The following is a 22263-nucleotide window of genomic DNA, read 5'->3' on the forward strand; positions in this document are numbered from 1 at the left end:
TGTCCGCAGTAACAAGGAATCGCAATGCTCCACCTTCATGTTGACTAATATATTGGGGTGTCCAGTCCAATGGCCCGTGTGAAGCGAGGTCGGGGTTCATTCAGATCTCAGGTGCTTCTTCCCAATCCAACTGGAAGTGATACGATCCCGTACACGCTGACCCGATCCAGCGTAGCTCGAATGTAGGGCCGAGCAGTGTTCATGAATCTATGCACATCATGCATCGTGCCGGCTCACATGTTGGGGATCGCCAGGATCACAGATTGCCACCCAAAGGGACAAGACACCCAAGAACCATTTCATGCAGGAAGAAAATGGCAACGTGTCCAAAGATATGTGGTAACCTAACCACAGACCTGCAACAAACTGTCCGCAGGCCTGTCATTCATTCTTAATATGAGGCTCGGAACAGTCTGGCCACGCAAGTACGTTATTGGAAGACCCTCGTAGGGGTATATACAGGTAGGACCAGGAAGAGATGGAACATGCGATACTAGTCTCCAGCAAGAAAACGCTTGATAGATAGCAACAGTTCCTACTTTCCATTCTAGTCGAATCTTATCCCCAATCCTCCACAAACCGGTCTCAAGGGGGTATGTAAGAATCTAGTAGGGTTGAACAGAAATAAAGATTACCTTCTCATGGACAGGACAACTTTCAAGTCATTAGAAAAGGAAAAGAGATGGACACGTGAAACGACTAGGCAACTACTGTAATCCGCTATACCGGTTTATGGAACTGCAAAACTTTCAGCCTCAAAGGATCAGGGATGACAAAGGGATATTACTTTATCAATCAAATTTTGTTCAGTCACCAGTGTCTAGCAGATACGGTACTGGTACTGTATGGTGCAACAAGGTAGATGAATATGCGTGACTTGAATCGGCTGCAACAGATGCATATGCGTACAGGGACCTGAGTTGTGACGGATAGGCATCAACATTCATGAGGGCCACAAGCTAGGGTTAGGGTTTTCACCTTCGATACTTTCTCAGGGCAATCTGCGAGGTCGCAAGCCTCTTCAATTAAACATGGGTATAGTACCATTGTCTCGGGATGGGTTCATTGTTCTCATGGTAAGAGTCTTCGTATGATACGGCCTCCTTCGACTTCACACTAGAATCTCGGCTCATTAATTGGCAACGTGACAAGCCACTTGTCGGCGCCCAAGCCGTTGATCTTATGCCAGGGTGGTTGATTGACCAGCGTACTTTCCAGTGTCTCTGTGTTCACAAAGCCTCCAATGTCTCATCCATCTAAAGTGGCTGCGAACCCGCATGCATACCCCCCTCCCCCCTTCCTCCTCCCCCCCCTCTCCCCTTTTTTCTTTTTTCCCCTTCTTCAGTTCGATGTGGAGCTGTCACCACACGTGCTTATGCATAGAGGTATGCGTATGATTTTTAAAAATCTTGCATTGAGCATGCTCCTAGGTGGTACATCTTCCAAGGCTCTACTCTGCAATCGTTGATTCGTCGAGACTTTAATCCCCAGCCAATGCAACAAGACAGCATGTTCGATATCGCTAGGCTCTTAGTCTGTGCAAATTTCCCGCCTAACTGATGATGCACGTCATATCTCATGCTGTCGGACATAACGCTAGGCGCAATCTTTACCATAAGCACAATAAAACACATTGCCGTCAAGTTCTGGTACTCACAATATATTAGTTGTAGCAGTGGCCCATCTCCGTCAAGTGTCCATACATACATTGTGGCGGGATGAGAGTGTATGTGAGTACAACTTGTAGCATAACCAAACTCCAACACTGCGAGCTTGTTCCTTAGCAGAGCTATGAAGCGATTGATAGTTTTAAGATTAATCAAATATAGAAACTCTGGGTTATCCTAGTGACATAACCGTTATAATTGAAAACACCACGGGGCCTTTGGCTTGTCTATCCCAAGTAAGCATGCAATTCTCAATCTTTAACATAAGCCATATTCAGTTAATGTTGGTTGAATAGTATTGCGTTATTAGACTTGACATTCCTTGAAAATTTGGATGGCATGCTATTCAGCATGTTGCGCAGCTAGAATGAGACTAAATCGACAAGGCGGGCTTGGCCAAAGGCATCGTCTAATAAGATAGCAAAGGCATGGCTCTCTTGTTCAATGGTAATGATGGTGATATGCTCGGGTTATCTAATAAGAGCCTTCCGATTGGATGGTCGCGTTTCCGCTGGTGAGCTGTTGGTATGTTGATCTGATTGCTAAAATCGACAGCCTAGTTTCAGGTTTCAAACTCAGGATACGACTTGCCCTCTGTCGCTCCTTCGCAGGCTGGGGGTGCATCACTGCAAGACTTGGTATTGGCCTTCGAAATCGTGGCCGCAATCACAAGCACCGTGTGTAATATCCGGGCCCGAAGACTTGAGGATATTACTGCTCTAACGAGCACAGGTCCCAAACGTCGGTCTTGGCACACTCTTATTCTTGCTCCCGCTCTAAGAAGGTAGGATCGCTTCGCACCCTGCTCTCGAATTTCCTCCACCAGTCCTCAAAGGCCTTGAGGGGCACGACTTCGACCTGACCTGCTTGTCCGCTAAAACTTGACAGGAAATTGAATGCGTTCTTGATGATCCTCTGCGCCAGCACCTGCGTCGTAGGTGGCTGGACGGCGCCGGCCTTGACTAAAGCCCCCGAGTTCGGGCTGGTCCCGTCTGCCTTGGATGCGGACATCTCCTCAATGCGCGACGCAACGCTGGCGGCATCTTCAACACTGACTCCGACCACAATTCCCTCCTGGCCGCCTGTGGCGTTGACCTTGTACACGGCGCTCTCCTTGCCCGGCCCCACGCCGCCTAGAAACCGGAAATTGGGTTGGCCCCCGCTGGCCAGCACTTCGGGATTTGTGGCGAGGTAGATGGCAGCCGCCGTGTTCTCGGGCAGTGTTATTCCCGGGAGGAGGAAGACTGACAAATGTGAAAAGGGTTTGGGGTTTGTGGGTGTAGTAGAGGGGAGGACATATAGAAAAGAGGTAGGAGTTGGGGCGGATGAGGGTTCCGTCACCAAAGGATGCCCCGTTGGTAGAACGCCGAATAGAGGTTGAGCCGGCGCCGCCATTGTGTAGGCGCTATTCTATTTAAATAGGCAATGCCGATGGACTTTGCCAATCGTCCTGAATAGCAGAAGCGTGTAAAGTTCCTAGGGTTGTAGAGACCGGCGCTGTTTGCTGCGTCCAGCTGTCTCGGGTTTTGCGTCAACTGGACACTTTCATATGAGTAGTGGTATAGGCAGGCGTCGAGTGAATCGTCTGAAGTCTCTTATGAGCTTTTCGAGCCAGTGAAGAATGGCAATTGGACGTTTGCGATCCAGACGAATCTGGTGATAGCTCGAATCTTCGACACAAAGAAAGTTCAGCCCTCCACGGTCGATCAGGACGTCAGGGGCGGAAGTTTTCCGATTGCCCCGCCAGTGAGATGAGAACCCCGCCAAACGTGTACCTGGACGCTGGAATTGGCCAGAACATCTGATCCCTCTCATACCACACGCCTATAGTGAACATAGGGGTATATACTAAATCCAATGCGGTCTCGGCGTCATGGAAACAGGCTGCAATTAACACCTCATTTGTTCTCACAACGCAAATGTTTTCCCTTCGCGAACCCCGTTCTTCATAACAAATTCCCTCGCGTTGCAAGATTTCCAACAATCTCGACATCTGCGAGGCTCCCTTCAATCCGCCAGAAACCAATCATCGCGCAAACGAAACCCCTCCACGCCACTGTTTACACAGACATCGCCACACCCTCCTCCAGCATGGCACGATTGAGGAACGTGGACCTTATGAGGCAGGCTGACGCGTGAGTCGATATCCAAAGTCCCACCGTCTGCTCAACAAGCCACCCTATCTCACCGATTTTCTTCTTTTCTTGTAGGTTCCCGTACCCTGGCGAGACCGAGACGCCCTTCAGCACGACCGTCGACACCACCCGCCTCGTCACCCTGCTCCACCGCAACGCCGATGGCACCGACCAGACTATTGGCCTGCTCCTGCCGGAGGTCGTGGAGGCCCTGCTCGAAGTCCCGGAAGAGATCCGCGGGCCCGTTATGTACGATGCCCCCGCGCGAACCCTGCGCGCTTTCGAGCAACCCACCGAACCCGAGCGCTCGGCCGCCGTAGCCGCCGTCATGCAGCGCTGGCGCGAACAGAAGACTTTTGCACTCCTGAGCGGCTGGCGCGACGAGCTGTGGCCTGTCTACGCCACCAGCGACCCGACGGCACCCGAGGTCCTATACAGCGTGGAGCGGGCGGGCGCGGGGCTGCTGGGTGTCATGCGATACGGTGTCCATATGACTGGCTACGTGCGCCCATCACCGGCTACGACTAATGATGAAAACAATGATAATGATAATGCGAACCTCAAGATCTGGGTACCACGGCGCGCCGTTGATAAGAGCACGTACCCCTCCATGCTGGACAATACCGTGGCAGGCGGCCTGATGACGGGCGAGGACCCGTTCGACTGCATGCTGCGCGAGGCAGACGAGGAGGCCAGCCTGCCCGAGGCGCTGATGCGCGAAAAGTGCAAACCAACGGGCACGGTCACGTACATCTACATCACGGACGAGCGGGCGGGCGGCGAGAAGGGGCTCATCTACCCGGAGACTCAGTGGGTCTACGATCTCGAGCTGCCGGCCGATGTCGTGCCCACGCCCAAAGACGGCGAGGTGGCTGAGTTTTACCTGTGGACTGTCACTGAGGTCCAGGAGGCCCTCGCGCGCGGCGAGTTCAAGCCCAACTGCGCCTTGATCCTGCTCGACTTCTTTGTGCGCAAGGGGATCTTGACCAAGGAAAACGAGACGCACTACGACGAGATCAGGCGGCGATTACACCGAGAAGTGCCTTTCCCTGGCCCGCATCAGGCCGCCGCGGCCTAGGAAGAGGGGCAATAAGGGAAGTAGTGGGGAGGAGAAAGGAGCAAACAACACAAGAGACGGCCCGGCTAGGAAGTGGGCGCGAGCCGATGCTGTTGTTGCATGAAAATTATGTCTATGAAACGCCCCAGAACGCCTAGATAGATGCATCTGCCTTAGATAGTTTTAGCTTAGCATGCCTCCTTTTTGGACGCCATGATACCCCATCTCAATACAGCGCTCGCCATGAAGTCAGTCAAATGCCCCTCCGGTTCAGAGGCCCGCAATGAGGCCCCATGAACGTTTCTTGTCTAGAGATGACGCGGCGTGAATTTCCCAATTCAATGTAAAACCAGATACCATTTATTTCTTGACCAGCAGGTAGGTGTTCTCGACTCGTAGGGGAAGCAGTTTCTTGGAAGGACCCTCGAGCATCATGAGCAGGCCGCCGAACGAGATGTATGCCTTACTGTAAAGGGGAAAGAGTCAAATGGTCAGCAAGTTGTTATTCCCACCCAAGCCCAACGGGGAAGCAGAGGAAGGTGGGAAGGTACTCACAGGGTCTGGCCGTCGGCGCCGTCCTCGAACTTGTAGATCTTGCCATGGCAGACGTAGTCGTAGAGGTCGGCGAGGGAGCTCTCGCCCTTGACGTCACGCCACCCCTTGCCGTCGGACACGGAGTCGCGGGTGCCGTCGAGGCTAAGGGACGTGGCCAGGACAACGGTCAGGCGCTCGCCGATGGCAATGGGAAACAGCTCGATGTTGACATCGAGAGTCAGCTGCGTTTGGCTGTCCTCGGTCGACGCCGTGATTCGCGCCACCCGGTCGTACTTGGACTGATCGCGCTCGTAGATGGTGAAGTTGTCCTCGAAGAGCTGCGCGTCGCCGCCACCGGTCGCCATCTTGTCGGTAGTTGGTGGTAAGAGAAGTTCGGAGACGTGTGTAGAGAGGGCTTCGGCTATGGAGTGCGGTCTGGGAATCGAGCTATGGCTGGGGAGGACGGGTGCGTGGGTTGAGTGCGACTGACTGACAAGGCGATGCGAGGCTGGAATGCTGAAGCTCCGAAATTTTGACGCTCTGAGCCCCAGCGATTTCATTCAAAGCGGGGCACTGAGCTTAGTGGCCAGGGTCCATTTTTGGGAGTCAAGCATCAAGAGCGTTAACAACAGGCAATGCGCAAAAGAATCCCGGAAGGGGGACACAGTGAAGAGGTCTTCTAAATACTTGAACCATCGTAATGGTTTATAATTTATATAATTCGTATGATTTCCTAGCCAACTTGGAAATCTCGTGGTAAGGGGTTGCGTCAAATACTTGTTGACTACAAGTCCTGGCTCTCTGTGTCAACGGCCGGTCCCGCTTGCTTGGTGTGGAATAACAAATCTTCAAGGCGCACACATCTCTACCAAGTGAAAGCGTTAGCTAATACAACAACCATTGGAAATATAGAAGACTCCCACTTCTCAAAGCTTTTGCAACTACTCACTTGAGAAATGTCTTTCCGTAAGCGGAACATGGTGATTAACACCCCTGCTTCGGCGCAGGGGTCACCAGCCAAGGCGGAGAAAGTGACGATTTCTGGCGTCCGGCCGTCACCTCTCGATGGACGGCCGACAACCTCCACCGGGACGGCTTCTCTTGATACTTTACTGGCAGGTCATGCCGGATTCTCACTGGGCACTTCACTTTTGGTGGAAGAACATGGAACTACAGACTTTGCCAACGTCTTGCTACGCTACTATGCGGCAGAAGGCCTGGTGCAGGGCCACCAGGTTCATATATTGGGCATGCACGAGGGTTGGAAGGCTGAACTTCCCGGTGTATCAACCGAGACCAGCTCTTCCAGCAAGTCGGACACAGCGGCCGGCGACAAGATGAAGATTGCCTGGAGATATGAGACCCTTAGCTCTGCTGGAGCCCCTAGAGGTTTGACTGCCCTTTATTGGAATCTTCCGGAGTATACATACTAACAAGGGCTCTTATAGAAAGACAAGTACCACAGAAACCCATCACTCCAGGCTCTGAGCCAGCATCTGTGTTCTGTCACAACTTCGATCTCACCAAGCGGCTTTCTCCCGGTGACGTGAAGGGCCAGATCGGGTTTCATCCTTCGATGATCATGCCCAAATTATCTGCAAAGCCCACTGACATTACGCCGTCATCCTTGAAACTTTTCCTAAACGACATTACGACCAAGATCGCCAATGCGCCTTCATCGATGATGCATCGTATCATTGTCCCTAGCTTATTATCGCCGACGCTGTATCCGAGCTCTTTGTCTCGACCCGAGGAGGCTTTACAGTTTCTGCACTCTCTAAGAGGATTGCTGAGGCAATACTCGAGTAGGGTTACTGCTATTGTGACACTTCCGCTCACCTTGTATCCACGAACATCGGGATTTGTTAGATGGATGGAGTTGCTGTCGGACGGTGTTATTGAACTCGTCCCTCTCCAGCTCAACGCAGTTCATGCGCCGCCACCAGGCGCAAAGTCGGACTCCAAGTCGGACGAACAGATGCAGGGGCTTCTGAGAGTCCACAGCCTTCCTGTATACCACGAGAAAGGCGGCGGCTCGTCAGACGGCCATGCTCGAGATGATTTATCATTCAGTCTGAGCCGCTCAAGAGGGTTGATCGTCAAGCCTTTCAGTCTCCCTCCTGCTGATGGCGATGAGCCTGAAAAGCAAGCCACAGATGCTACCAAACCCAGCATGGAGTTTTGAGCAAGGTACTCGTGCTTCACATGGTGGTCTTCGGTCTCCCTACCTGCGGGAGGGATGGACAGTGCAGATATGGTTGTGGTGGACACTGTGGATGGACCAGGGCGGACCCCACTACCAGCAGAAAAAAGTTGCATACAAAATTCCCAAACTTTTCTTCGAGCTTCCTGGGTCTGACTCTTCCAGCTCAACAACTACAAACTGCAAAAGTAAGTCCAAATTCCTTATACATTATTGCACATCCCTTGACGTGATTACACCAAATAATATCTGTCAATCCCCTGAAAACATACGTGTTGAAAAATTTATTTAAAGAGATTAATGATTGTCATCTTTACTATCCTTTCGTCTTGCTTCATTTCATCTCGAAAAGCTGAGGCTAACCCAATCTCTCAGGGAAATTCCGCAGAACCGTGACAATGACCTCGGACACTCCTCGCCCCCATGTTCGCATTTCGAAGGCAGCGAATCGCTACCTCGTTTTCGACATTGACGATGTCATGTACCTACGTCGTAACCACAGCATCTGCTCCCCCCTTTGTTGGAACCATGCCGCAGGCGCCACAGCAGAGTGTCTTTATGGGCTTGCCTATAGAACTGATGGCCGAAGAGGCCCAGGTGCTGGTCGAGAAGAACGTTGCATATGTCGTTGATGACTGTAGCTATCACCCTGCTCGTATCACTGCGGCTGGACCACAAGACCGGCAGTACATTGACGCCGTCCAGGCTATCACCAGTGATGCTGAGCGTAGTTTGCGTGAAGGAGCGGAAGCTCGGAAAGCCATGTTTGCGAACAAGGGCTCCAGTAAAAAGAAGGGGAAGAAGAATATGATGACGTCAGACACGCAAAGCTCTGAAGATGTGATCGATGGCCCTTCGGTTGATGCGGACGCGGAGGCAGCAGCAGCAACAAGTTTATTTGACACGACCACAGAATCCTCAGTCGCAACTAACAAGAACCCCCCCAGTGAACCGCGAGGCGTCAGAACCCTGGATGGCGACACTGACTACCAGCGACTCGCTCCTCACCCCTTCCCCAGGCCAGAACGAGCCATTGGCATCCGTCGACGTTCCCCCGTCGTATCCACTGTACGCTCACCTGCAAGACAAGGGCTACTTCATGATGCCAGGGCTGCGCTTTGGTTGCGACTATAACGTTTACCCAGGCGACCCTCTGCGATTTCACAGTCATTTTCAAGCCACGGGATTTCAATGGAATGAGGACATCAACGTGCTCGATCTTGTGACGGCTGGCCGATTGGGTACCAACGTCAAGAAGAGCTTTTTGATTGGAGGCAAGGTTGAGAACGAGGCAATGCCGAAGGGCAAGACAGAAGAAACGGCCAAAAATGTGCGGGCTTTCAGCATCGAATGGGCTGCTATGTAGTCTAATCAATTGCCTTGGACCCGAGGATAAGAATTCCAAAGAGAAACATTGTATTGCCAACTCATCCAACATCAAATCTGCTACAGCCATGTAAACAGGGTGGCTTCCTGCATTCTCTGTATCATTGGGATCCCCATCCTGTCTACGAAATGAACCCTGTATCGATATGTCACGCCCAAATGATGTGCCAGCTGCTCCATATGGTGGGTTGCTCAGTTGTTGTCTGCATGTAATCGAACAGGCAAACTAATGAGCAGCTCTAATCCACCACTTGAGCCAATAACCGATATAGTAGAGCGTTTAAGCTTGATAGATGAAGTACGCCGAATCAAACCCTCACTGGCAATAGAGCAATGATACGACTATTGCCAGCAGCGCCGCTGCGTATTCATAACCAGGCGTAGTCATACTCTAGGACTTTCGAAGTTCGCGGTGCGTCCAATAAGCGGGATTATCCAGATTCATGGCAACTGGTAACTTGGAAAAGGGACAGACGAAGATCTAGCTGGGTCGAAAACAAGAAACGGTAAACATGCAACGTGCTGAAACGAATCGACATTTCTATCCGCTTGACAAGCTGCAGGAAACCATTCAAGTTATCAATCATATTAATGGACACAAATCTCATTGCTTTCCAACGACCTGCTAAAGAGACATCGATTCTGCTTCATGTCGTTTGGCGGAGATAACGTGGAGCAAAAAGATCTAGTCTGATCTCTCATGGAATTTGCCATATAGAGTCCACTAAACAGCCTTTCCCTCAACTAAAGAAGGACAATCGTCAAAACGATTGGTCGATTAGTGTAGGGGTTAGCACGTGGGATTTTGACAACATCAAAATCAATTCTTCCCGAGACGCGAGTTCGATTCTCGCATTGACCTTCGATTTTTGCATATTTGTCACTGCAGCTTTGATTTTTGGCGAATTTGAATAAACATTGATTGTCGTGACTTTGTTATCTCCTAACTGCCAATCTCACCCGGCGTGGTTCGAGTAGACCAAGACGCAATCACCACGAGGTCCGATTGGTGTTACTAGTATCTCTGATGTCACATCATCATCAAGAGCAGCTCTTCCTGGATACCCGGCCGATTGGCAGACTGCTTGACTGGAAAGCCGGTTGGCTGAATCGAGTCAGCTCTAACCTCCATATAACTGTTACGTTGCCTATACCCGACGAGGTAATACGATTAGTAGCCATTGATTTCGAATTCGAAGGATTGTCTGTTGAGTTGAACTTTTGCCGCTCCGACCCAGGATGGCGCGGGGTAGTGGGGGGTTTTAATATCGCTTGGAGCAGTTGCCGACTACTAGTAGATAAGGCATTATACGTACAGCTCCGCAGCCGAATCACGACATCTGAGAGCCATTGACTCGCAGCAGTCATTTAGTTGTTTGACAGATCGAAACAGATACATCCTTCCCTTTTCGTTTTGTTAATTCCGTCCATGAAGCACCTGCGAGCCGCGCTTCGAACTCTTCACTCCTTGTCGCGACCAAAGCTTTGGCATACCCAACACCACCAAGCTACCCGTCTTATATCTCCCGGGTGGAGCTCCCCCATCTTCCGACGCACCATGTCCTCCGCCGTAGCGAAGCGCCTCGAAGGCAAGACCATCGTCATCACCGGCGCCTCCTCTGGCATCGGCCGGAGCACCGCCTTCGAGTTCGCCCGCACCGCTCCCAAGAACCTCAAGCTTATTCTCACGGCCCGACGCATCGACACCTTGAAGCAGATCGCGGCCGATATCGCAAAGGAGGTTGGAGATGGCGTCAAGGTCTTGCCGGTGCAGCTGGACGTGAGCAAGCCCGAGGAGATCCGGGGCTTCGTTGAGGGTCTCCCGGCAGAGTTCAAGGAGATTGACGTACTTGTGAACAATGCGTAAGCGACACTCCCCTTAGGAACACATGTCGTCCGTTCGAATGCGCCCCGACGAAGTTGATGACTAGGTACTCTCAAAAGCTAACATGCCTCATTGGAATAACAGTGGTCTGGTCAAGGGCGTTGCAAAGGCCCCCGAAATCGCCGAAGATGACCTCAATACTATGTTCAACACCAACGTCACCGGGCTTATCAACATGACGCAGGCCATCCTACCCATCTTCTTGAAGCGACCGGACGGCGGAGCCGGGGATATCATCAACATTGGCAGCATCGCGGGTCGGGAACCTTACATGGGTGGCAGCATATACTGCGCGACCAAAGCCGCCGTCCGCAGCTTCACGGATAGCTTGCGGAAAGAGCTCATTGCCACAAGAGTCAGGGTCATGGAAATTGACCCTGGTCAAGTAGAGACGGTGAGAAGACGCAGCGCTCACGTTATACGAGGTGGGGTGAAAGCTGATTTGTTCCTTTGCAGGAGTTCTCCGTTGTTCGGTTTTACGGCGACAAGGCCAAAGCGGATGCAGTTTATGCGTAAGTCAACTCCAGCAGCGATATCGATCAATACTTGCATACTGACATAATGCAGTGGATGTGAGCCCCTCACGCCAGACGATATTGCCGAGGTGGTTGTCTTTGTCGCTGGCCGGAGGGAGAACGTGGTGGTGGCGGATACACTTATCTTCCCGAGTCACCAGGCTGCCGCGACTGTTATGCGCAAGAAATGAACATAGATAAGCTGCCACTGACATATAATGAATAGATACAAACCGTTACTGTTGAGAAAATTTCCAAAGATCATGGATTACTTCGGTCCTGTGGTCGAGGCCATTGAAGCCTCTAGCGACATATTCCCCAAAGCCTTCGAGATCGCGGGTTTGCAGAGGCAAAGAACACAGGGATCCTTAAGAAATCCCAGGTTATGGAGTACTTGACAAATGAAAAAGCACCGAGTCATGTTTTGGCCAACGCTCAAAAGCCCGGTGGCCATGATAGCCGCCTGCCAAGATGTTCCTCCCAAGGTCATGTACTCACCGGTATATCGTACGACTCGCATTATATTGCACTGGAGGCAACTGCCATCTACCCATGCTGTCTTCTATCTGCAGGCTTGCCCTCAGGCTCAGGCCAGATACGCCCAGTGAATTAATCTCTCGGTTCCTATGGCCCAATAGTTGCTCCAATACCTACCACCCCCTATTGAACACCCACCTGAATTTGGATGAGGGCTCGTACGAATCTCTTACCGCTTGCTTACACCTTCACCCTGCTCTCCCCGACCGTTTCCTCAGTCTTTTACATACATGCAACAAGTGGTACGACCTGAACAGCGTATCGTCGATCAACATCAGCCAGAAGTTGGCCGGATTTTTGGGCTGATGTCATGGACACGTATCAGCGTTTGTGCGGACGAAAGGAATGCCATGAAGAATCCACAGCTCCTGCAGAAGCGAATATGGGGGTATTGTATATATGAAGGTCAAGTGTCAATTGAGCAAGCATGGACGACGTGGGAAACGAGTGTTTGTTGGCAGATTGTGGCATGTTGTCGGGTCATTTGAGACGTGCCATCTAGACCCCGCGAAAGGTCTTGGAATGCGGGAAAAAAGGGAGTCTCCATCCATCTTGATCACTTACAGTTCCAATGCATTTATGCTTATCCACAGTGGACATTCCGTGGAGCAAGCGGCTGCTGGGTGCGGGATGGCTCGCGGGGGATCAAGACCACCATGTCTGGGGCATCACCACTTTTGCTTGGCTTACTGTAACCCCAGTTTTGGAAGGTGGCCTCCTTTCTTTAATCGTTCTCAAGTCAGAGTCACGGTCAGAGTGGCAAGTCCATATGCCCTACCCTATGCTGTGAAGCGTCTTCTTAAGACACCGACACAGATTGACTGGATTCCTCGGCCACAATGGCTGCCTTTCGGACCAGAGGCAAATTATAACCTACAGGAAACCCCCAGAAGAATAAATAAAATAAAGAACAGGAAGAAATATGTATATCCTACAGCCAGATTCCGCCAGTGTTTCTTAGGCTACGTTATTCAGCTGTTCAAAGTCAAGGAAGCAGGCAATTGACACCAAGCGATGAGACTATCAGCGCAAAATGTCAAGATTTATTGAGAGAGAGTATCGATGAATTTGGTCACAAAAAGTTTTTATCAGGCAGAATTAAGTGTGAAGAGAGGTAATATAATTATTCCTGTATTTACTTCCCGCAAAAGATGTATGCGGTAGCGGTATCATGTACAAATGCTACAATGCCTGGGTATTTGCCCACCAAGTTATGCTGCTGCTGACCAAAACCCTTTCAATGAACACCTAATCCCATGATACCGTTTTGTTTGACCTTGGACGCCCGTGTCCTATCCCAAAACGCCTATTCCCAATGATGTAGTATATACAATGCAAATGATATCCCGCTAATAGAAACTCCAAATGCAATGCTTTATTGCGAAGTTCCCATGAGCAGTCGTAAAATCGTGTGAACAGCGAATAGAAGTCTTGACTCTATTCGTAGAAGCGCTCGAACCAGTCGTACTCGAGGAGCTCGGCGGGCGCGGGCCACCAGGCCATGAGGGGTCCCTCGAGGTCGGCGACGTGAGACTCGACAGCGACGATCTTGGCCTTCTTGGCTGCGCGCTCCTGCTGGTCCTGCTCCTGCTGGCGCTTCTGCTCCTCCTCGGCGGCGCGCTGGTTCTTGACGACCCAGTCGTACTCGAGCGTGTCGATGGGCGCGGGCCACCACGACATGACGGGGCCCTCGACGGAGGCGACGTGGTGGTCGGCGGGCACGTCGGGCTCGTGGAACTGGACGGCCTTCTTGGTGACGACGGCGGCGACGGACTGCGCGTCACTGGCCCGTTGGAAGGGGGGCCGGGTGGCCGAGGGCTGAGGGGGCATGGGGGAGGCGTCGCGCTGGCGGCCGATGAAGACGGGGAACTCGAAGTCGTCCTCGCCCACCGAAGTGGCGCCCCGGTGCTTGCGCTGGGGCGTCGGGGGAGAGGGCGGGATCTCGAGGTCCTCGTCGCTCTCGGAGGGGATGTCGCTCAGGATGGCATCTTCGTCCTCCTCGTGCTCGGGGGTGTGAGCGCCCGTGGAGGGGTAGGAGAAGGGGGTGAGGTCGTCCTCGTGAAGAGGCTCGACTACGTGGTTGATGATGATCTTGCTGCTGTCGGCATGGTGGTGGTTGCCCTCGACGTACAAGAAGTCCAGAAGGTCGTCGTCGTTGGCGACGGCCACGAGGGACGAGATGCCCTTCTGGGTGGTGAAGTCGTCTTGTTGGGTTCTGAGTGTGGATCGGAGGGCCATGGCTTATAAGTGTGCTGTGGTACGTTTAAACCGTTGATATGGTGTGTTGTGCGAGGGTGTGGATATATGCTACCGGTAGTAGTAGCACTCGGTGTTATTCTTGATGTTCTTTGGGGTTGAGATCTGGGGATGATAGATTCGGACAACAACCAGAAACGGGGTTCTATTGACATGTCTATATAGGTGCCAAACGCATCTGCCATCTTGGCCATCTCAGACGAAGATTTCGTATGCACCAGTAGTCAAATCAAACCAGTGGCCTGATTTCGCTGTTACACTGCCATAGAATTCATGACTGAGTGATTCGAGGCGCCCCGTGACACCCGCCCCTTGCCCGACTCTTTCTCGCACTTGGCATTATCAGGGCCAGGTAATGGTTACAGCTAGGGATCGTAAAACGGCCTGCGGGTTAGCAAGCTAGAATTTCTCCCGCCGGTGCTAAGTGCAGTACGTCGAGCACAGTCAGGGCGGCCAGGGGTGTTGGGCGATTTCCGACGGGGACCAGCTCATCCAGGGCCTGGAATCAGCTTGTCATCGTATGACCGGAATGCGCCGGGGTGGAGAACAATCAATGCTCTCCAAAATCCGACTTCACCCGCGTCGCCAAAGTCTTCCCGCTGCCCAGCCTTGTCGTTCCCACGCCCAATTGATTGGCCTCCAAGACTCCAACCAGCCAAGCCAGCGCTCAGAGCCGCCTGCCGCCTGCCGCCTCCCGCTGCCAGGAAAATCTTGAACAGCAGAACCCGTTTCATACCGGTCAGCCTGGCCCACCGTGAATGTGACTCGTTACCCCAGTGTTCAGTGACGAGGACGAGTCCAGAACAGCATGTGAATGTGTACGATATGCAGAGATGGGAGCATTCAATGGCTGGGCAGCCAAGCTGGCAGTCGAGGCATACATATCAGGTCGATGCCTCGCGTTCATTGCCACACTAGCTCCGCATTGCTTTCTGCATTGTAACACACGACACATAGATTGCAAGATTCACACAGCATGCGCCTTGGGCAGTTTGGAGGATGTAAATGTGAGAACAAGTGTATTGACTAGATAGCATTCGCAAAATGGCCCATTCTCGTTGCATCTTACTGCTGCAATGGTTTCTATGTCACAGGTTTTCACTGTCAAGCATGCACAGTTTGCCGCTGGGCTGGGAAAGTACGGAAAATCTATTATCGACTTGTCAGCGCCATGCATCCAAACATACACGGAACATTACAAATGTGACGATCAGGACATTAAATCAGGAAACCAGTTTACTCATTCACGGGAGCCGGCTCTCGATAGTCACGCCCCAAGACGGAACACGACTATCAAAAACACTAGAGCGGAATTACGTAATGAGCAACTCCACAACCCATCATCAACAACCCCGAAGGGATGTCTCGGGTACGGAAGGACCAACTCGGCTCGTCGTGATATAGTTGAATGGATGAACAGTTTTCATCATAAAATGTGGTAGGGAAAGGTAAGGGAGACGCGGGTGCGCTTACCAAAACAAAAATCACGATCTTTCAAAGTTTTGCGTAATGAGAACCTAGATGTCTTCGACATGTTAGCAACCAGTACTGGAAAGTAAGGCAGATGTGTCAAGTAAAATTGATGTTGTTTTAAAATCAGAGAGTAGACATTTGGTATTGGGGTATCTTCATTCTTGTTCAGAAGCAGAACTGAAATATAAGATCTCATCATTGACATTGTAGGGAGTGAACAGAAAAGCAGGTGCATAACACTTACGGTGTAGGTGGTGTTAGTCGAATTGGGAGTTGTTCGCTGTCGATAGATAGTTCGCTTCAGGATAATCTAGAGTGGCTGATTCCAAGTTAGCTCGACAGGTCAAGACAATCATGACATTTGAAAAGGCTTGGTAATGCTTCAGATGGTAGTGCATGTTTGTTCAGGATCGCTCATCAGAATCGCGAAGAACTGTGGTATGGAGATCATCAATAGCAGATGAGGGGGATAGGCCGGCAATGGGAAGTGGCAGCGGGAACTTACTCAGTAGTGCAAATCGCCAACATGGTAGATGTTGCAGATTCGGATCTTTTCCGACAAATCCCATCAAGCCCAGACTTCTCCCAGCACAATCCCCAACGCAACAGGAGCAGCCCAGCCAGCCATTAAGCGTCGAGCCCACACAGCCGCCATTTCAGCGCCTGGTCCCCAAGATAATGCTGGTCGATCATGTCAGCCTGAGCATTTCCTGTGGCATCCATATTCTTTGAAGCACATTCAAATGGTAGACTGGTGGGAGTCGGGCTGGCGCTGGTTGGGCATGCTTCGTTCGTTTGGTGCAGGCTGAGAGGGAATGGGTTGAAGAGGGAAGATGGGAGGAATCAAAGGAAGAAGCGTGTTCGCGGTCAGAAAAAATTCAAAAAGTAGTCGCGGGCGAGTAGGATAGTGGAGTCCGTGCATAAGCTGGCTGGATGGACTGAATTCCGTGGTGGGGTAAGGCAAGCAGCTGCTAACTGCAGGTCGCGCGCGCAGTCCACCCGTGACGGAATGGAATTTGGGGTGGATTGAATTTTTGGGATTTGGGTTTTGGCGATTGCGATGCTTATGCTTCAGTTCAGAGCTCACTTTCGAAGCAACACCAAACAAACATGGCCGACCGAAGACGCATAAACGGCCCAGTCGGGGCTACGACGCCTCCGATATTCGACAAGCCTGCCGATCCAATTTCCGCTAAGGATCAAGATGCCATCCGAAAGATTTGTATGTTCAGGGAGTTTTGTTCCAGCAGCAAACGCTGGTGGTCGACTTAATGGTGAAGAGCATGGCTGACCGTATGTTGCAGTCCTGAAGACAGGAATCACTCCTTCGGCATCCGGATCCGCCTACCTTGAGCTCGAGAACCCCAATCCGAAGAGACCTGGAAACACCAGCCTGAAGCTGTCCTGTACCGTCCATGGCCCCAGGGCGCTTCCAAGATCGGCGCCTTTCTCACCCCACATCATCCTCACCACACATGTCAAGTACGCACCATTCGCAACGAGGCAGAGGCGCGGTTACCTTCGAGACTCGAGCGAGAGGGATCTTGGCGTTCACCTGGAGACTGCCCTTCGTGGAGCTATCATCGCCGATCGGTGGCCTAAAAGTGGTGTCGATATCATCGTTACTGTCGTGGAGGGTGACCAGGACCGTGATTCCCCCGAGAGCCAAAAGGATGACGAAGGCTGGGACATGATGAACGTACTCAGCGGTTGCATTACTGTTGCGTCCGCTGCCATTGCAGATGCAGGCATAGACTGTGTCGACACCGTTGCTGGCGGAGTAGCGGCCCTCGTTTGCAAGGACGACAAGACGCCTCCCACTATCGTCATGGACCCCATCGTTGCAGAGCACGGCAGTATTCTTGCTGCTTGCTGTGTTGCCTACCTACCGACCAGAGATGAGATTACAAACATGTGGTTCAAAGGTCAGCTGCCCGGAGCGGACATGATGATCTACAACAAGCTCATGGAGAAGAGTCTGGTGGCTTGCCGGTGTGCCAATCGTGTCATTGTCCAGGAGTTGAACGAGACCGTGAGAAAAGGTCAAGGAATTTCCTGAGCTCGGGAATCCCGATATTATTGCGGATCAATGCCCTTGGCCGTATCACCGAGAGATAAACGAGCAGCCGCCCTTCGGCAAGAGCCATATAAGGACGCTCCGAAATGCCTAGGAATGGTAGGTTCTGGCAATCCAGATACCATTAGCCAGATGTTGGCTGCCCATTGAACTGTAAAAGCTGCTACTCGTGGCGGCTGACACCAAAGGCAAGCGGTCATTTCTGCCATCCAGCGGGCAGATTGGTCGAAAAAAAGACTGAATGTCGCAATACCCCATGCCCTCGGATAGGAAATGCAGATGTGGATGAGCCGGATTTGCGTTGCTTTGAGGTAATACCCAACGTTGACATAGTATGTATCTCGAGAATATATTGGATGTCACTCCTCCAATGTAGTCATCCTTTACCGCGAAGCTACCGAGGTAATTGATACTTCAATACAAGCCATTTTTCATCGTACACCGGTTTATCTGTCTCTGACACGCACGAGTGCAACTTGTAGGTCAGGTTCCAGATGTAGCAAACCCAGCCAAATATAATGTCACAACCGCCCAGTTCCCTCACTAATACGCCATCCAATCATGTCTCGATAACGGTGTTCGGATCCGGTTCGGAGCAGTAACAATTTAATAATAATAACCATAATACGCATGGCCAAGTGAAACACCCATGCAGACCGTTACTGTAGCTGTGTTTGAAACAGTAGTTATGATTACCTTAAAGCCGGTGCAGTGCTGTTTGGGGAGGCCTGAAAGTTGAACGGAGCTCGGGCCGGCGAAAGCTAATGCACCTGTATCGGCGCAGTCAGCCCACCATCAGCTCCCTCCTGAACCATGACATGCTACCCTACTACTTACTACTTTGGAGCAACGTAATTCCTTCCTCCCTGTAAAGAAATAGATGCAACTTGCCAGACACCATTCGCGGCGATAGCGGGCAAACAGGACCAACAGAGTCCGCCTCTTTTTGTCACGCCTTTTGAGGCGACGATGCATGTCCCATACCAGTCGCGACCTGCATAGCATTCCTGCCATTCCGAACACGCGTGACCCCTGCTGTCGTCCGTCGGCCACCTCGGCACATGTCAGACACCGGAACGCTGCTCAGCCAGCACAGCAGCATGGCGTTGCCAGTCGCCGGTGTGCCATCGCCTACTGCTTTCGACAATTCCAGTGCCTGGCCGTGGTCCAACTTCACCTACTGGACAGCGCAGCACCTGAACATTACACGCTATGCACCGTCCTTCGAAGACCTGCTCCTAGCGGGACCTCGCATGCTCACTAAGATAGGCTCCATCATGTCCCTCCACGACGCCGCCGCTGCCCCCGGAGTCGACGGCAGTGGCCACGCGACTTTCGGACGACAAATGGTCCCCGATGCGACAGTGGCCGCCAACTACTTCCACGGTGCGACCGAGACCATCCAGAGCATGGCGTCTTCCACCATACACGAGGCTGCGGCGGCCGCGGCATCCGCCGCCGGTGCGGTCATGGACGAGGAAATGCATCAAGATCCCGCGGCGTTCGCATCGCGATTCAGTGCTGAGAGTACTAAGGGACTGGGCAGCATTATCAGCTACATGACGAGCAAATGGGCACTCTGCTGCGTTGCCATGGCCATCGTTCTTAACAGAACTCACATCTTCGCGGCTTCCCGACGCCGATTGCGCCTGCACTGGCCGATACGAATACTGCTCCGATTCCTACCGATCGCCCTGTTCCTCTACCAAGCGATAGACCTCCTACAATCGATACAATGCCAGACCTCCCCCGACTTTGCCGAAATGCGCTGGGGGAATAGTACCAAGAGCTCGGATCTTATGTTTGCATATGCTGGGGGATACCTTCACAGCGTCAGCTCGACACTACTGCTCGGCGCCGCGGACATAGAATCCTGTCGGGCTGTCAACATGGTACCCAAGAGCGAGTCCGTCTACCCGGCGGAACTGCAAGGGTCATTGCTACTGCTGTGGCCTCTCTTCGGCACCCTCTGCCTCAGCCATTTCGTAGAGACGATCTCGTGTGCCGTTCAAGGAAGAGCAGTGGCAGTCGAGACGGGCATGACCCTTTTCGAGCATTCGCTTGCGTTCGCAGAGGCTGATGCTGCCATCAGTAACCAACTAGGATGGGGTCTCTTCGGCGGTTCGACTTCTTCGAACGTCACTTTCCAGCAAAGTTCTGGCCCGAACATTGCGATTTCAAGGTCAATGATTATGAGACGAGTCAATACTGCCCCGGAGGTGCTCTTTGTGGCATTCTTGTCCTCCATGGGCCATGTTACAAGCCATCTTCTGGGTATATTTAATCTCCAGGGCAAGTTTCGTCTCATTAGTACCGGATTCTGGTAAGCCTTCCCATGTTCATTATATGCACCTGCACATGGGCTTTTAGTCACCACTGGCTTGACTCTACCCAATAACCACCACAGTTCCACGGGGTTGATCTTTTGGAAGTCATGTAAACTAATAACGGTCTACAGGGCTCTTGGTTTTATGACAAGTATCGTGATAGAGGCCTACCGCTTTTCATTTGACGACCCAGCTAGCATGGGGCTTTTCAGGTTTCCCACGGTCTGTATTATTGGGTTTATACCTCACGTGTTGGTTTTTGCAGGCATATTGATGTGCTCCATCATATACGCTCTGGCTCTTACTCTTTCGGCCCTCGCGCCGCCAGCTGGCACAGAAGCCGCAGAGCGCTTGTCTTTCCGCCAGCGGCTGATGAATGCTCACAATAATATGCAAGCCAACATTTCGTTCTCTGATATTCGTATATCATGGGAGATGGACTTTTACACTGCTCTTCTCCGAACAGGTTTCAGTATCATCACAATGGCCAGCGAAGCGGTCTATCTCAACGAAGATCGAGGAGTCAGCTTGAAGCAGCACACATGGTTAGAGGAGCAAAGGTTCAGGGAACTGGAAAAGTTCCGGATGCAGTGGACTGGCCCAAATATGGGTGACACGCCATATGACCTGGGAGGCACCATCAGCCTTGTGCCCATCAAGGACAACGAGATTGGAGCATCGAGCGGGTATGCAAGGGAAAGAGCAGCGCAGAAGTTGCCTAAGTCCAAGGTGGGAGACAAGCGTGCGAGGGATGGTGTTGGTGCAGCTGAGCGCAGTTCACGGTGGCTGCTGGCATTGGAGTTCCTGGTGAATATTTGGCGTTTGGTTTTGCGCTGGATGGCATTGATTGCGCTCAAAGCGCTGGCCCGAGTTGGCATCACAGCTCAACCCGGCCTATTGGTCTGGTTGACGCGCCTCCACAACACAGGAAAACAGGACGAGAGACCCACTGGGGATGTGAGCACATATGCCCGCGCAAGCGGTCGAAGTGGAACTTCGTCTCTTCGTAATGACGAGAAAGTCGATGTTGAAGCTGAAATCCTTGAACGGCTAAGGAACGCCCCCGAGACATCCAGCTTCCCGGAAAAGGAAATAGATAGCTATATCTACTCCGCATGGACGCGAGGCGGGCTCTGGGGCTCGACAGATACGAGTGGCGAGTGGGAGCCGGCAGAGGACGCTGACAACTGGGACACCACTAGCATGCTTTACAGCGTCGCTGGAAGTGAAGTGGACCCTGACGAAGACCGGAATCCTTGGGAGGACGACGATGACTATCTTGATGACGGTCAGCGAACACCCACGCAGACATCGCCTCTTGCCTCTCGCGAGTCGACACCGTTCGACGAGCCACTGCCTATGGACAAGTTGGCTCGGCTTCTACATCCCCAATCCCCCGAGGATCGGCAAGAAGCCCATACGCTCGCGGCGCACCTAAGCAGTGACCGAGCCATGACGCGTTCGCAATATGCCCGCCAGCAGACTTCAGCCCGTACTCGACTGCTCACGTCTATTCCGGGGGCACGTCGGACAAACCAGAAGCTCACGCCCGACGAGGAAGCCGAGCTACTCGAGCAGCTTATCATCTCGCGGCGCTTCCAGAGAGCGTCATCCCAGGAAGCGGGCCAGCAGCCGCAGCTGGACCAGGAGTTTGAGAACACAGGCTCGTGGGCCGGTCTTGGCGACAGCGGACCGCAGTGCGTTGTCTGCCACAGCGCCCCCCCGCACCGTCATCGTCTGGCCTTGCCGCTGTCTGAGCCTGTGCGACGAATGCCGCGTCTCTTTAGCTATGAACAACTTTGACAAGTGCGTCTGTTGCCGGCGGGATGTCATCAGCTTCTCGAGGATCTACGTGCCTTGAGACTGAGCAAGTCAATGACTGGCCAGGAAAGTGGTTTGCTTCAGATGCCAATACCTCGTCGCTGTTCTGCGATCCCTTGGTCATGTCTGTCTGTTCTTCGTATCATCAGTTGGGCGTTTACTAGGAAAGGGCATGCTTGCACATATTCAAGTGCTATTGATTCTTGTGTTTTTTTCGACATTTTCTGCTTGGAAGGCAACGCACAGCGACTGGGGGTGGTTTGTATTTACTCATTGCATTTTCCATTGTACATGCAACACGACGTCGGTCAAGTACAGCAGTAGCATTGCACCTGTCACGTCACATCTCAGTTTCGTAAAGCGGGCTTAGGGGACACAATAGACTGCTGT

The 22263-nt window shown here is 52.2% G+C and overlaps 9 protein-coding genes across 9 annotated transcripts; 6 read left to right on the forward strand and 3 right to left on the reverse strand.

Moving 5' to 3' along the window:
* Positions 1 to 2426: 2426 nt before the first annotated feature.
* PG998_004182 (uncharacterized protein) lies at positions 2427 to 3062 on the reverse strand (the record flags this gene model as incomplete). Its single annotated transcript, XM_066871000.1, has 1 exon — positions 2427 to 3062. One exon carries the CDS (start codon positions 3060 to 3062, stop codon positions 2427 to 2429), a length of 636 nt encoding a protein of 211 aa, XP_066734750.1.
* A 680-nt stretch (positions 3063 to 3742) lies between these two features.
* PG998_004183 (NUDIX domain-containing protein) lies at positions 3743 to 4880 on the forward strand (the record flags this gene model as incomplete). Its single annotated transcript, XM_066871001.1, has 2 exons — positions 3743 to 3802; positions 3878 to 4880. Exons 1-2 carry the CDS (start codon positions 3759 to 3761, stop codon positions 4878 to 4880), a joined length of 1047 nt encoding a protein of 348 aa, XP_066734751.1. The 5' UTR covers positions 3743 to 3758.
* Positions 4881 to 5219: 339 nt separating this feature from the next.
* PG998_004184 (uncharacterized protein) lies at positions 5220 to 5758 on the reverse strand (the record flags this gene model as incomplete). The annotated part of the gene is made up of 2 exons (XM_066871002.1): positions 5220 to 5325; positions 5415 to 5758. 2 exons carry the CDS (start codon positions 5756 to 5758, stop codon positions 5220 to 5222), a joined length of 450 nt encoding a protein of 149 aa, XP_066734752.1.
* Positions 5759 to 6349: 591 nt separating this feature from the next.
* On the forward strand, positions 6350 to 7578 carry PG998_004185 (uncharacterized protein; the record flags this gene model as incomplete). Its single annotated transcript, XM_066871003.1, has 2 exons — positions 6350 to 6782; positions 6842 to 7578. 2 exons carry the CDS (start codon positions 6350 to 6352, stop codon positions 7576 to 7578), a joined length of 1170 nt encoding a protein of 389 aa, XP_066734753.1.
* A 416-nt stretch (positions 7579 to 7994) lies between these two features.
* On the forward strand, positions 7995 to 8962 carry PG998_004186 (uncharacterized protein; the record flags this gene model as incomplete). Its single annotated transcript, XM_066871004.1, is given in 3 exon segments — positions 7995 to 8088; positions 8099 to 8488; positions 8544 to 8962. 3 exon segments carry the CDS (start codon positions 7995 to 7997, stop codon positions 8960 to 8962), a joined length of 903 nt encoding a protein of 300 aa, XP_066734754.1.
* Positions 8963 to 10540: 1578 nt separating this feature from the next.
* On the forward strand, positions 10541 to 11573 carry PG998_004187 (NADP-dependent L-serine/L-allo-threonine dehydrogenase ydfG; the record flags this gene model as incomplete). The annotated part of the gene is made up of 4 exons (XM_066871005.1): positions 10541 to 10845; positions 10952 to 11261; positions 11324 to 11379; positions 11435 to 11573. 4 exons carry the CDS (start codon positions 10541 to 10543, stop codon positions 11571 to 11573), a joined length of 810 nt encoding a protein of 269 aa, XP_066734755.1.
* Positions 11574 to 13356: 1783 nt separating this feature from the next.
* Positions 13357 to 14157, reverse strand: PG998_004188 (uncharacterized protein; the record flags this gene model as incomplete). The annotated part of the gene is made up of 1 exon (XM_066871006.1): positions 13357 to 14157. One exon carries the CDS (start codon positions 14155 to 14157, stop codon positions 13357 to 13359), a length of 801 nt encoding a protein of 266 aa, XP_066734756.1.
* A 2601-nt stretch (positions 14158 to 16758) lies between these two features.
* Positions 16759 to 17707, forward strand: PG998_004189 (3' exoribonuclease; the record flags this gene model as incomplete). The annotated part of the gene is made up of 2 exons (XM_066871007.1): positions 16759 to 16870; positions 16953 to 17707. The coding sequence occupies 2 exons, from the start codon at positions 16759 to 16761 to the stop codon at positions 17705 to 17707; spliced, it is 867 nt and encodes a 288-aa protein (XP_066734757.1).
* A 1118-nt stretch (positions 17708 to 18825) lies between these two features.
* PG998_004190 (uncharacterized protein) lies at positions 18826 to 21855 on the forward strand (the record flags this gene model as incomplete). The annotated part of the gene is made up of 2 exons (XM_066871008.1): positions 18826 to 20048; positions 20184 to 21855. 2 exons carry the CDS (start codon positions 18826 to 18828, stop codon positions 21853 to 21855), a joined length of 2895 nt encoding a protein of 964 aa, XP_066734758.1.
* Between the last annotated feature and the right edge of the window lie 408 nt (positions 21856 to 22263).

Source organism: Apiospora kogelbergensis, assembly GCF_038363985.1.
Source record: "Apiospora kogelbergensis strain CBS 113332 chromosome Unknown utg000002l_segment0_segment0, whole genome shotgun sequence".
NCBI classification, from domain to species: Eukaryota; Fungi; Ascomycota; class Sordariomycetes; order Amphisphaeriales; family Apiosporaceae; genus Apiospora; species Apiospora kogelbergensis.